The 14,621-nt window shown below is 31.3% G+C and overlaps 1 protein-coding gene across 3 annotated transcripts in view; it reads left to right on the top strand.

The window, feature by feature from the left end:
• Hecw (Hecw ubiquitin protein ligase) overlaps nt 1–14,621 on the top strand; it is a 284,709-nt gene that overhangs the window by 179,378 nt on the left and 90,710 nt on the right. For all 3 annotated transcript variants that reach the window (XM_075381206.1, XM_075381207.1, XM_075381208.1), the window contains 3 exons: nt 920–3,475; nt 7,041–7,188; nt 13,438–13,624. In XM_075381206.1, coding sequence (XP_075237321.1) covers nt 920–3,475; nt 7,041–7,188; nt 13,438–13,624 — 2,891 coding nt within the window. The remainder of the gene's footprint in view (nt 1–919; nt 3,476–7,040; nt 7,189–13,437; nt 13,625–14,621) is intronic.

Raw genomic sequence — 14,621 nt, 5'->3', positions numbered from 1 at the left:
AAGTATTTGGAAAAATTGTCAGATAGATTCAGATTTATATATACAATGGTCTAGCATCCAAATGGTTCAGAGTTCAAAGCTCAAACAGACAAAAAATTTTTTTCTTCATCATGTTAAAGCCGGAAGTTGATCGTAATTAGTTATCAAAATGCGGTTGCTATAATGAATACATAAATCACAAATGAATAATTTACTTCAGATTTGTGTGAGGCTAACAATTTAAAAAAAAAAAATTATGGCAATTTACCAAGAATAATTCAATTTTATTTATATTTTACATATGTTATAAAACCGAAAGCAGTTAATGTAAGAATTAACTTAGAATAAGTCTAAATTTTGTAAGTTTAGTTGATTGATGTGCAGTAGTTCGTTTTGTTTGCCTCTGAGTGTGTATGTTGGTGTTGGTGAGTGGTTTAGTGAGAATCTATATACAATTGGTTGGGAAATGAAGCATTATGCAAAATATAATAATTTTCGAAACAGTTTGCATCGTTTGAAAGGTACACATACACCTTACTCTAGTGTTGCAATAGTAAAATTCCCTCATTCACTGAAATATCCCTTCCAACTTGTATGAAATCTACACCTATAAAACTTGGATGTACTTTAATTTAATGTTAAAAAATAATAAATCTTATATATATATATATATATATATATATATTTAATATCTTTATATGCAGAATACAGGTAGTAGTCTCTTGATAAGGATTGTTTGTTTAGAAACTTTTTGTTTATTTTTATTATTGAGTATATTTTAAATATGGAACAAGCAATTTTTTTAAAAAAACATTGCCACGTTGATTGTATTTTCACTGTCTTATAGATCTAGGCACCAATATGAAACCTAATTAAAAAGTTTAAAAAAAAACTTTAGTGAACTGTATAATTATGTAATTAAATTTATTCTTTGTTTCAGATTATGGGCGATTACTTTGTTTCCGTTACTATAGTGGACTAAACTTATCATGCTTGGCTCAATCTAAACCAGTCGATTTAGATTCGGTTTATAAACAAAGTAAATCAACTTTAAAAAGTAAAGGGTCATTTAAAAAGAAACATGAAATACCGCGCTCTAATGATTTGTTAAGGATTCGTGATAAAAAATCAGGTCTAGGATCTAGTAGCGGTGCTGTTGGTAATTGCAGTTCGGAATCTGAATCAGAAGTGGAAACATCGTCAAAATCAAGAAAAAAAGGTTGGAGATTATTAAAGAAGAAAACTTCCTTACCGAACGGTTTTTTACATAATTCTTCTACATCTTCAGTCGATAGAATAGAAGATTCTGATACAGATTCTTCATCTAGAAATTCTTCTAAAGATCTTCCGACATGGAATTCACATGAAATGGCACAAAAAACAATGGGTTTACAAGGATTTCAAGATTTAGATAATCAAGAATATTATCATATTTGGAGTCAAAGATCCGGTGGTAGTTCTTCAGTTTATGAAACATTATATCCGACTTCTTCTAAATGTTTGATGTCAGCTTCAGACACACCTCCTCCACCGTTACCACCTAGATCATTTTTACCCAGACATCGTCCATTAGAAAGAACAAGAGCTATCGAGCCCAATATCCAAAAGCCACCAGAAGTTTTACGGAAAAATAAACCGATATTATCTTCAGCAGGTCCAGTTCTTCCACCAAGACCTAAAAAAATTATTCATCCTGAAGATACCTTTGGTTTTGAGATCGTAGATACCGATGAGTTATCTGGAATATCATCGAGTTTTTTACAAGATAGTTTCGATCAAGTCCCAGATCAAAATTTAAATGTAAGTGATCAAATTGTGCCAGATAATGATAAAAATGGACGTCCAGTGGAATTATCTGTTAAACCGTGGGGTGTTGGTGTATTATCAGAAGTTGTTATATGGAAGGATGGTGAAAATTTACAAAGAGTTACAGCTAATTGTTCCGGAAATAATGCTCCTGGTGCATCAGCATCGACGACGGCTGCACCTTTAGCGACACCAGAACAAGAAGGAAATTTAATCGATGGTAATCCATCGATAGATAATCCTACTAATGATGATAACGGGCATTCGGTTAATTCAAACGGTGTTGTTAGATCAAATAACAAAGTAATGGCACGTAAATTATTTCATAATCAAGATCACAATACGATTTCTTCAAATAATTCTTCATCTTCTAGTCATGAAAATAATAGTCAGATTAATAACGATAGTAATAATAATGTAAATCATAGTGATATTGTTTTAAATGAAAATAGTAATAATGTTCCTAATTTAAATAATGAAATTCCACAACGTTTAAGTAATGGAATTCCTGAAAATGATAATGTTGAAACTGTTCCAGATAAAATTAATACATCTACGTTACAAAAAATACCGTCCAAAGAAAATATAAGTGATATTATTCATACTTCAGGAAGTAATTTAATCGTACCAGAAACATCTTCATCATCGCAGTTAACTAGTCCGTCAATGATATCACCAAATTCTTTAACGACTGCTTTATCAGGTAATAATTTAATATTACCGGAAACATCGCAGTCTACTAGTCCATCTCCAGTTTCACCAAATTCTTTATTAATAAATACATCATCTACATCGGAATCTACTTTAACCGTTTCTGATAATAATCCTATGATATTGAGTGCTCGTAGTTCTAGTTCTGATTCAGTCATATCAAATACAACTGAAAATAATGATATAAATGATATACCAACATTACGTCCAAAATCTTTTACCGGTAATGAATCGCCGAGCGGTAATATTCGTACACATAAACCATTATCACGACAAGTTAGTCATCCACCAGATAATATTACGGTATTACGATATCATGAATCGCCAAGACCACAAAATAGATTATTAAATCGTGTTCAAGCGATTACGAGTCCACCTAGTAGTAGTAGTAGTAGTAGTAGTAGTAGTAGTAATAGTAATAATGGTAATATTAGTATCAATAATAGTTTAAGTAATAGTAATAATTGCTGTAATAGTTATCCGCAATGTCCACCAACACCAACACATCATGCTAGACCAATACGTGCCGGATTTCAAAGTCCGATATTATCAAGACATTCAAATTTAGTATCGCATCAGCATCATCATCAACAACATAGTAATAATGATTTAGAATTAAATGTTAATTTATTACGAGATTCTTCTGATAATTTAAATCATTTTACGATCGATTCAATTAATCGGCGTCCATCATTAAATTTAGCCGATACAAATAATGAAAATACAATGTCATCATCGACATCTTTAATTCCTTTACCATCAGCGATGTCTTCTTCTATGTCATCATCATCATCATCATCAACAGGACCGGATGCTATTACAATACCGGTTATGCAAAATGGAAATGGACAACAAACGCAGTGCTCAATTTTACCGTTACGTCATATAACAACTTCTAGATTACCATCGATACCAGAAAGAACAGTTAGAAATGAACATCGTTTAGATATTGCTCCTGATGAAGAATCGTTACCTCCTTGTAAGTATTTTATTATTTCTTTCTTTAGTGTTTTTCTTTACAATGGAATGCTGATTATCCGAATTGATAAATTCATGGTCAAGTTTGGATAATTGGAAAATTAAAAAATGTTTTTCATGCATTCTGGACATATTATTTTAATGTTTAATGGGTATGACCCGTTAAAAAGTTGAAGATATAAGAAAATATATGTATTTCATTAAAATTAAAATGATATTCAGAATACATACATTTTAATAAGAAAAACAGATACAGTAATACATGATAAAAAATTTAATCTAAAAATTTATTAAAATAAAACTTATGAAGTACTTATAAAAAACATATTGAAGAGAAATTGAGTTTAGTTACTGTCTGTTGAAAAAAATTTAAAAAATCACATTACATTTAATAGAATAAAATTCAGTGATAATTACTAATTAAAACACCTTTACAAGCACTGTTTCTTCAAAAAAAAGAACCGTATTGTATTTGTAATGTTGATCTTCGTTTATGAGCTGCAAGATCCCATAATTGTTTTAAACAAAGAATTTGTGTAGAATTGCATTCTTTTTTTCACTCCAACCAGTCCCTAGTGATAGACAAATATTAGAGATTTTTCGTGCGTCATTCCTGGATGTTAGTCTTATATCATTACATCATTGGCTTGATCAATTAATGTGTTTCGATCAATCTTTTCAGAAGTAAATTTTATTATTAGTTTAACAGTAGCCTAAATTTATATGTTTTATGCTATATGAATTGCAAAAAAGACATTTAATAAACCCAGTAAAAACAAAGATCAATAAAAATACATTTCATATTTTAGTTAAGCTGTATTTGAACAGTATTTTAGATTTTCTAAACAGTTTTATTAGTATATTAAAAATTACTTAGTGCAGATTTAAACGGTTTAATTAATTGGACATCGGAAAAATCAGTGTTTGGATAATCAGTATCCTACTGTATTTATTTATTTTGACATTGTATTCCATTATAACAGAATGTTAATTGAATTAATTAACTAGATAAAATTTATCCTGTTTAGGTCGATGATTTCTGAAGTAATCAATAATTTTAATAATGGAAAAATATTTATATAAATCGTATTAAAATTAAAAATTCTTTTCAGTCATTGGAAAAGTTAGTAAATATACCTGATTAAAAGGACAATCTGTTTATTGCTGTGCAAATTAATTGGGACAAGCTATTTTTTCCTTTAAATTGTTATGTGATTGCCAATTATATTTGAAACCTCCTTAAACCAGTATTATCTGCCTTGAGGTGATGTGACTGTTTGACTTTGACTATAAGAAAGAAGTTTGATTGATTTTTAAGTGGAAACAGTCACCTTAGTTTCAGTTTTAAGCCTTTTGAGTGTGGCAGGTAGATGTTAGTTTTTTCACTCTCTGTAACACTTGTTGCTTTTGTGTGTTTATAAATGTATATTACTTTGAGGAATCGTGTAAAAATTATCACTCTTAAATATCAACCACATTTCGATGACAGTGAGAGATATCGCTTCTGCAGTTGGCGTAAGCAAATCAAGATCGAGGATTCTGACAACATTCAAAGAATCTGGATCATTGTCTCCAAAAAGGAGAGGAAAATGTGGGCGCAAACAGGCAAACTACTTCAAGAACTGATAAAATTCTAATAAGAAATAGTAAAATTATTCCAAGGAAGACAAGCTCAGACCTTAATCAAAATTTATTAGCGACTGGTTTTGATATTAATAATTCAACTGTACGCAGTAGGCTTCTGGCCAGAAGGCAAGAAGACCAATGAAGAACAATTTTTAATTCCTAAAATGAAGAAAAACTTTTAGCATGGTCCCAAAAAATATAAATTGTGGACTGCTGATGAATGGAAGCAGGTAAGTTTTAGTAATGAAACTAATTTATTTGTTCAGGGTTACAAAGAAAATGTAAAAGAGATGAGGTGACAGTCTTTGAGACCTGAGGATGTCCAACAAACTATAAAACACCCTCTGGTTTTAGAGTTTTTCACAACAAATTTTACTGGAAACTTAGTTTCTGTTCAAGGTATGATGAATTCAACCAATAACGTAGAAATGTTATAATGTAGGATTGGGCCATTCATGACAGGACATTTCAACATGATTTGGCCCCTTGTCATAATTCATAATCGGTCAAACTTTCATGCTGGGAAATCAAATTAATGTGCTTGATCGGTCTGGAAATTTACCATACTTAAATTCCATTGAGAACTTGTGGAATATTTTGAAAAGACATTTAGGTAAGACAAAAGAATGCATGAAAACTAATGCTATAAAAGTATGGTTCCACGATGAAGAAGTGAAGAATATGTGCACTTATCTAGTGGAATAGATGCCAAAATGTCTTTTCAAGAGGTCATTTATAGTAAAGGTCGACATACTTCATACTAATACATATATTTATCAGTATATATAAAGGCATAGAATGAATAAAAGGATAGTTTTTTGAAAAAGTGTTTTTTTTTTTACTTTGTCCCAATTAATTTGACTGTAGTGTTTCGGAAGGCAAAAATCATTGAACGATTGAAAACTTCAGCCAACTACCCTTAATAGCCAAAATGATAATAGTCTTTCTTCTTTAAAAATCCTGTTGTCTTGGTTACGTAGATGGATTTATAAGTATATACAGATCTGAAATTAAATACAAATAACAGGAATAGATCCAATGGGATTTCCAATAGAAATTGCAACAGAGTACAGTTGAAACAACAAATTGCTTTTTATTTAATCATTATTATAACATCTATCGTTTCTTTCTGATTAAATATACTCCATTTGACCATTGACTGGAAGAATTCTGATAAGGAAATCATTTTAACTTTGTACTACTCAATCAATACTGATTTATTAGGTCAAACCAAAATTGTTAATGTTTCTATGCTGTTGAATAATGTCTAATCATTCTTCTACTACTGGACATTTTAAAATCCTAACTTCTTCATAAATCTTTTATCTGTGTATCAAAAATCAAATTAGTATACCCGCATAACCTATGATATATCATTCTTTTAACAAATAATTAAATTGTTCTTGGCCTTTCAATAAATATGTCAACTATTGATCTATGACCTTTTATATAATCTGATAAATTATGGAATTATTGTGTGATGTGTTAACCTACCAAAAAGAGCATGTAACTTTTTTTTCTGCCCTGCTTCTATCATTCTGTGTTTTTTACATTGCCCTATCATGCTTACTTGCTATTTTTTTCTTTGTAAATATGCTTAATGAGACAGCCTTCAAACTAATTGAGGTATTATAACGCATATTGCAGTGTCGTCAGATATTTTATAATAGGAGATAAAATTCTAAATTTATATCGGTTTTTTTTTCTATTTCATTCTGTGATGTTTTTTTCATTATCAAATTATATACAAGTAAGAATGTTTTTAGAAACATTAATAATATATTTAAAGTTGATGTTTAAGCTATTATACTATACACTCCTTCCTCGGCCAACTCCTAACCAAATATCAGTACTTGTTTGTAACTATTTGCAACTGTTAGTATGTATATTGATTTTCAGTTTCTGTTAATATTTATTTGTTTTTATTACTTTTTTTTTAGACTGGGAAGCAAGAATTGATAGTCATGGTAGAATATTTTACATAGATCATGTTAATAGAATGACTACATGGCAAAGACCAACACATAGTTCTGTTTCTCGTGTTCGTCCTTTAGCTAATGAGTTACAGCGCCAACAATTGGATAGAAGGTAATTAGTTTTGCTTTTTATTACCATATACAAAAGTTTTACCCTGTCTGGGTACAACCCAATAAAGTTAGAGTTAGAATTTGCTGTGTAGTAAATATTTACTTCATTTAACACTTTAACAGTATTAACTTGCGTTTACTGCATTATTAAATACACAAGGTGTGTTTTTAAAGTAAGGTCCATTCTGAATTTGTCCCCTATATATGTGATATTAATAGATGGCGCTTGTAGCTCAGTTATTTCAATCAGTAGTAGTCAGCTGTTACCAACAATAGTTTAGTCATTTTATTATTTTTTTTTTTTTTTTTTTTGTCTTCAGTCATTTGACTGGTTTGATGCAGCTCTCCAAGATTCCCTATCTAGTGCTAGTCGTTTCATTTCAGTATACCCTCTACATCCTACATCCCTAACAATTTGTTTTACATATTCCAAGCGTGGCCTGCCTACACAATTTTTCCCTTCTACCTGTCCTTCCAATATTAAAGCGACTATTCCAGGATGCCTTAGTATGTGGCCTATAAGTCTGTCTCTTCTTTTAACTATATTTTTCCAAATGCTTCTTTCTTCATCTATTTGCCGCAATACCTCTTCATTTGTCACTTTATCCACCCATCTGATTTTTAACATTCTCCTATAGCACCGCATTTCAAAAGCTTCTAATCTTTTCTTCTCAGATACTCCGATTGTCCAAGTTTCACTTCCATATAAAGCGACACTCCAAACATACACTTTCAAAAATCTTTTCCTGAGATTTAAATTAATTTTTGATGTAAACAAATTATATTTCTTACTGAAGGCTCGTTTAGCTTGTGCTATTCGGCATTTTATATCGCTCCTGCTTCGTCCATCTTTAGTAATTTTACTTCCCAAATAACAAAATTCTTCTACTTCAATAATCTTTTCTCCTCCTATTTTCACATTCAGTGGTCCATCTTTGTTATTTCTACTACATTTCATTACTTTTGTTTTGTTCTTGTTTATTTTCATGCAATAGTTCTTGCGTAGGACTTCATCTATGCCGTTCATTGTTTCTTCTAAATCCTTTTTACTCTCGGCTAGAATTACTATATCATCAGCAAATCGTAGCATCTTTATCTTTTCACCTTGTACTGTTACTCCGAATCTAAATTGTTCTTTAACATCATTAACTGCTAGTTCCATGTAAAGATTAAAAAGTAACGGAGATAGGGAACATCCTTGTCGGACTCCCTTTCTTATTACGGCTTCTTTCTTATGTTCTTCAATTGTTATTGTTGCTGTTTGGTTCCTGTACATGTTAGCAATTGTTCTTCTATCTCTGTATTTGAACCCTAATTTTTTTAAAATGCTGAACATTTTATTCCAATCAATGTTATCGAAAGCCTTTTCTAGGTCTATAAACGCCAAGTATGTTGGTTTGTTTTTCTTTAATCTTTCTTCTACTATTAATCTGAGGCCTAAAATTGCTTCCCTTGTCCCTATACTTTTCCTGAAACCAAATTGGTCTTCTCCTAACACTTCTTCCACTCTCCTCTCAATTCTTCTGTATAAAATTCTAGTTAAGATTTTTGATGCATGACTAGTTAAACTAATTGTTCTATATTCTTCACATTTTTCTGCCCCTGCTTTCTTTGGTATCATAACTATAACACTTTTTTTGAAGTCTGACGGAAATTCCCCTTTTTCATAAATATTACACACCAGTTTGTATAATCTATCAATCGCTTCCTCACCTGCACTGCGCAGTAATTCTACAGGTATTCCGTCTATTCCAGGAGCCTTTCTGCCATTTAAATCTTTTAATGCTCTCTTAAATTCAGATCTCAGTATTGTTTCTCCCATTTCATCCTCCTCAACTTCCTCTTCTTTCTCTATAACACCATTTTCTAATTCATTTCCACCGTATAACTCTTCAATATATTCCACCCATCTATCGACTTTACCTTTCGTATTATATATTGGTGTACCATCTTTATTTAACACATTATTAGATTTTATTATTAGTTATGTATATTCACCCGTTCATAAATGCTACAGTTGGTGATCTCACTAAGTGTAAAGAACAAAGAGTAATACGATTTTAGATGGCAAAAATAATTCTGTGGCTGAAATTCACACGAAAATTTGTAGTGTTTATTAGTAGAATATTATAAGTGATACTAAACAAAGACAATGATGCCGTTGATTTCAAGAAGGATGAATAAATATTCATGATGAAGAATATAGTAGCCAGCTATCAGTAATAACAGCCGATTTGAGTGAAAAAATTAGAGAAACCAGAACTTCAGTATGTCGTCACATTTATCTTTGATGTTTTGTGATGTTTGCTTTATGAAGTTTTGACTAAAATATTGTGCTATAAAAAATTACATATCAGAAAGGGTGCCGAAGGTTTTAATCGATACACATAAGGAAAAATATCTTGCTGCACTGCATGAATTTTTTTGCAACATTATGAAAGATGAATTATTCACATTGTTACCGAAACGGAACCCTAGATTTCTTATTTGAATGTCAAGACAAAGCAGCATTCAATGAGTTTTTGGCGTTCACACTGAAGAAGTTCAAACAAGAACATTTGGTAAAGAAGCTTATGTCTTTTTTTTTTTTTTGGAACAAAAAGGGTGTTGTGCTTAGTGATAACAGAACTATTGTGAAAACCGATACATATTGTGAAACATTAAAAAAATCTTAGAAGAGTATAAAAAACAAATGATATGGAATACTATCCTGCAGGATTTTTTTACTGCATGGCAATGCCCTACCACAAGTGGCAAATCAAACAGTGAAGCAGTTGGAAAAATCTTCATTAAAGAATCTTCAATTATCCACCCTATAATGCTAACATAGCTTCCAGCTATTATTTTTTTTCAACTACACCTTAAACAGTGGTTTGCATTACAAAGTGTGATGATGATGAAAAATAATGTTCCTATGTAGTTTAAATCACTGGTTATGGAAGTTCTCATCAAAGAGGGAATGAATATATATATGTGTTGTGTGTAATTTTATATTGTGTTTACTGCTGACTTGGCACTGCTAGCAAATGACACAGACGAAGCTAAATTATTGATATTAGAAGTTCAAAAAATTGCAAATAAAGCCGTCCTCAAATTATCATTCGAAAAGACAGAAATTATGCCCCAATAATCAAAACAATTAAAAGAAGTAAACATAAACAGTTATAAAATCAAAATAGTAATCGTACTTAAATACCTCAGAGAAATAATAACAAAAAACCGTGATCCAAAAAAGAAGAAATAAACTAGCTAAGGCTCAAAAATTTACCTGATACACTTACAATAAAATATTTCTATCAATGAATGCAAAAATAAGATATTTCAACAGAGTTATAAAACCAGAAGCTACTTATGCAGCAGAAACACTCTTCCACCTGAATGAGCAATAAAATACAGACAGGCTTTAGAAAATCAAAAGAAAAATCGGAAGAACCTGCAACAATAAAAAGTACCAGAAAGACGATGGGAAGTAGATGGATTGTGCGCGACAAAGTCGTGTACAAAGAGTTAGAATGCATCATGGATACCATGCGTTAGACGAAACTAGGATTCTTTGAACATATTATGAGAGTGCAAGATTCAAAACTTCTGAAACAGCTAGAACAGTACAATCTCAATTCGAAAATCATGAAGATAGGATGCAGATAGATCAGAGAAATAAGAGATAATATGAAAGAAACTGGCCTTACACCACAGAGAAGATAAAATTAAACAAGAAAATCAAGAACAAAAACACTTGCTTTATGCTCGCAAGAAAAAACTCGCAACACGAACATTTTCAACACTAAAAATCACAAAGATCGGAATGTATGAAAAAGTACTGGGAGGACTGTAAGGCCGAAACAGTCCCATCGAAGAGACTTGGATAGTGGACTGACTAATGTGATCATAAAAGATAATATTATACGAGGTGCAACAATAAAGTAATGAGACTGATGGGAAAAAAAATGTTGCTTACCATTTTAGTCATGTTTAGTGTTGTCTCCTTCAAAGTAGTTCCCCTCTGATTGCACACACTTATTTCAGCGCTTCTGCCATTGATGGTAACATTTCTGGAACTCATCTTCTGTAATATCCTCCAAGACCCTCGTCACAGCTTTTTGGACATCTTGTGTTGTTTGAAAATGGTGTCCCTTGACCGCCATTTTGACTCTTGGAAATAGAAAAAAGTCGCACAGAGCGATATCTGGTGAATAAGGTGGCTGTGGTAGTACTGAAATTTGTTTTGAGGTTAAAAATTGCTGTACTGACAGAGCAGTATGGGATGGCGCATTATCGTGATGCAGAATCCAATTATCAGCAATGTTGGCACGGACACAAAGAACTCGTTTGCGAAGTCTTTCTAAAATTTCTTTGTAGAAATATCGGTTAACTGTTTGTCCAGGAGGCACCCGCTCTTTATGAACAATTCCCTTGGAATCGAAGAAGTATACAAGTATGCGTTTCACTTTTGACTTTGACATGTGAGCTTTTTTTGTTCTGGGTGATCCCTTTGAGCACCATTGCGAACTTTGGCGTTTTGTCTCCGAATCGTATTGAAAAAACCAAATCTCATCAACAGTGATAACACGGCTCAACAAATCTGGATCGATTTCCATTTGCTCTAACAGATCGGCTGCCACATTTTCCTGTGTTTCTCGCTGTTGTGTGAGATTTTTGGGGACCATTTTTGCACAAATCTTTCTCGTACCAAGATCTTTAGTTAATATTACACGAACCGTTTCTCGATCGATGTTGAGTTCTTCTGCAATCATTTTCACGGATAATCTTCGATCAGATCATATGATTTCACGCACCCTGGTCAAGTTGACATCTGTCCGTGAGGTTGATGGTCGTCCACTGCGGTATTCATCTTCAACATTTGTTCTGCCTTCACTAAAAATTTTATGCTGCCGAAAAACTTGAGCTCGTGACTTAACCTCCTCTCCACAAGCCTTCTGAAGCTTACCATAAGTTGTCATATGTCGTCGTGTTTTCACCTGATTTAACGCAAAAAGAAATGGCATACCGTCGCGCAATATTTTGCGGTTTCATTTCTGTGACGAGAGACATAAACACGTGTTCACTTATTACAGCACAACTCACGACCGAGCAGTTGCATCAATGTGCCGCTTGGATTAGAAGTAACTTATAGACCAAGGTCAAAGATGGTGTGCCTACGCAAGCTGCAAGATTGCCACATCTTGGAAAGAAAAATCAGTCTCATTACTTTATTGTCGCACTTCGTATATCCTATTTCATATTTATTTGGAATAAGTTCTGTTTTTATTTCATAACGGACCTTTAAAGTAAAACCGCCTTGTTGATAAAATTTATAAATATATATTTTGTTTAGAAATTAATAATACATTGAATAAGTGTAAAAAGATTCCTGGTAGAAAATCATTAGCGAAATATGCTTGAGGTGTTTGGTAACTCGGTGAGAAATCAAGAGATGGTGCTTGTAGTACATTATTGTGGTCATTCTTAACTTCTCACATCTATAATAGGAGCATATAACAATATTTTTCAGGGACACCCTTTTCAATGATCTGTATATATATTTTTTTCATTTGAGACTACCTTAGCTCGTACTTGGTAGTAGTTTTCTTTATATTGTTTTAATTAAAGCTTTTTTTTTTATTTTTATGAAAATGTTGGTTTCATCTGTCATCTGCATTTTTTTACATATGGTTTTATTTTGTACGGGCAGTTTTTTTTCACTGTTTAAATAAGAATTAAACTAAAAAGTAAAAAATATATAATAAAATTATTAAAAAAACAAAAATTGTTTTTCAATTTTTATTTTAAATTTACTGAAATTAACTTAAAGGATTAGTAAATTATTTTAGTTTTTTTTTAATTTGGCATCTAATTCAGAACTGTCAAAATATAATGAATTGTAAATGTATTACCATTTTTTTTTTTTTTTTGTTAATCATTATTAAAAGGAAGTTTTATTTCTTTTAAAGTGAACTTAACAAATGGAATGTCAATAACTACTATTGAAATAATGAACCGGTTTAAAAATTCATAAAAAAAAAATGATTAAATTAAGTTTGTATTTATATTTTCATTGTGTATATTATTTTATTTACTGACGTAAAACAGTTTGTTTTTCCCTTTTTCTATTTTTATGTTTTTATTTTTATTCATTTTTGTTATCTTTATGCTTAACGTTTTGTTTTTTTGTTTGTTTAACAATTTATAAGTATATTCAATAAAATTGTTTATTCATTATTTTCTTTTCTGTTTTAAATTTGTGTTCTAGGTACCAAAGTATTAGACGTACAATTACATCTCGTCGTATGGAAACTGAAGATAACAATTCCGACCATAGCAATGGTCTTGCTACCAGTCAAACCACTTCTACCAACTGTACTGATGTGATTACAAATGCACCAGCTGTTAAATTTCTTGCTCGACCTGATTTCTTTTCTATATTACATATGAACCAGGTATTTTGAATTTTTTTTTTAATATTATATTTTTATTTAGATCATACTAATGTCCACGATACATTACTGTCTTTCATCGATAAGGTTGTGTGTTCAAATCCCAGTCAGACATTAATCACATTTTTTGATATGCTATAAAGTTTCATACCACATTCTTTAATGGTAAAATTGACATCCAGTTTAAAAGTACCATTTTATCTCCATCATCTGAAAAAAAAATTTGATATCTCTTATACCCTTTAGTATTTTTTGAAAAAAAAATTATCCAAAAATTTTCATCCCTTCCTAGAAAATTACAACTTTGTTTATTTAAAATTATGGCTGTATTTTTATTTTATTTTTTTTTTTGTCTTCAGTCATTTGACTGGTTTGATGCAGTTCTCCAAGATTCCCTATCTAGTGCTAGTCGTTTCATTTCAGTATACCCTCTACATCCTACACCCCTAACAATTTGTTTTACTTATTCCAAACGTGGCCTGCCTACACAATTTTTTCCTTCTACCTGTCCTTCCAATATTAAAGCGACTATTCCAGGATGCCTTAGTATGTGGCCTATAAGTCTGTCTCTTCTTTTAACTATATTTTTCCAAATGCTTCTTTCTTCATCTATTTGTCGCAATACCTCTTCATTTTTCACTTTATTCACCCATCTGATTTTTAACATTCTCCTATAGCACCGCATTTCAAAAGCTTCTAATCTTTTCTTCTCAGATACTTTGATTGTCCAAGTTTCACTTCCATATAAAGCGACACTCCAAACATATAATTTCAAAAATCTTTTCCTGACATTTAAATTAATTTTTGATGTAAACAAATTATATTTCTTACTGAAGGCTCGTTTAGCTTGTGCTATTCGGCATTTTATATCGCTCCTGCTTCATCCATCTTTAGTAATTCTACTTTCCAAATAACAAAATTCTTCTACCTCTATATAATCTTTTCTCCTTCTATTTTTAACATTCAGTGGTCCATCTTTGTTATTTCTACTACATTTCGT

The sequence above is a fragment of the Lycorma delicatula genome, chromosome 13, assembly GCF_047948215.1.
Source record: "Lycorma delicatula isolate Av1 chromosome 13, ASM4794821v1, whole genome shotgun sequence".
Taxonomy (NCBI): domain Eukaryota; kingdom Metazoa; phylum Arthropoda; class Insecta; order Hemiptera; family Fulgoridae; genus Lycorma; species Lycorma delicatula.
This window is presented reverse-complemented; position numbering and strand designations above follow the sequence as displayed.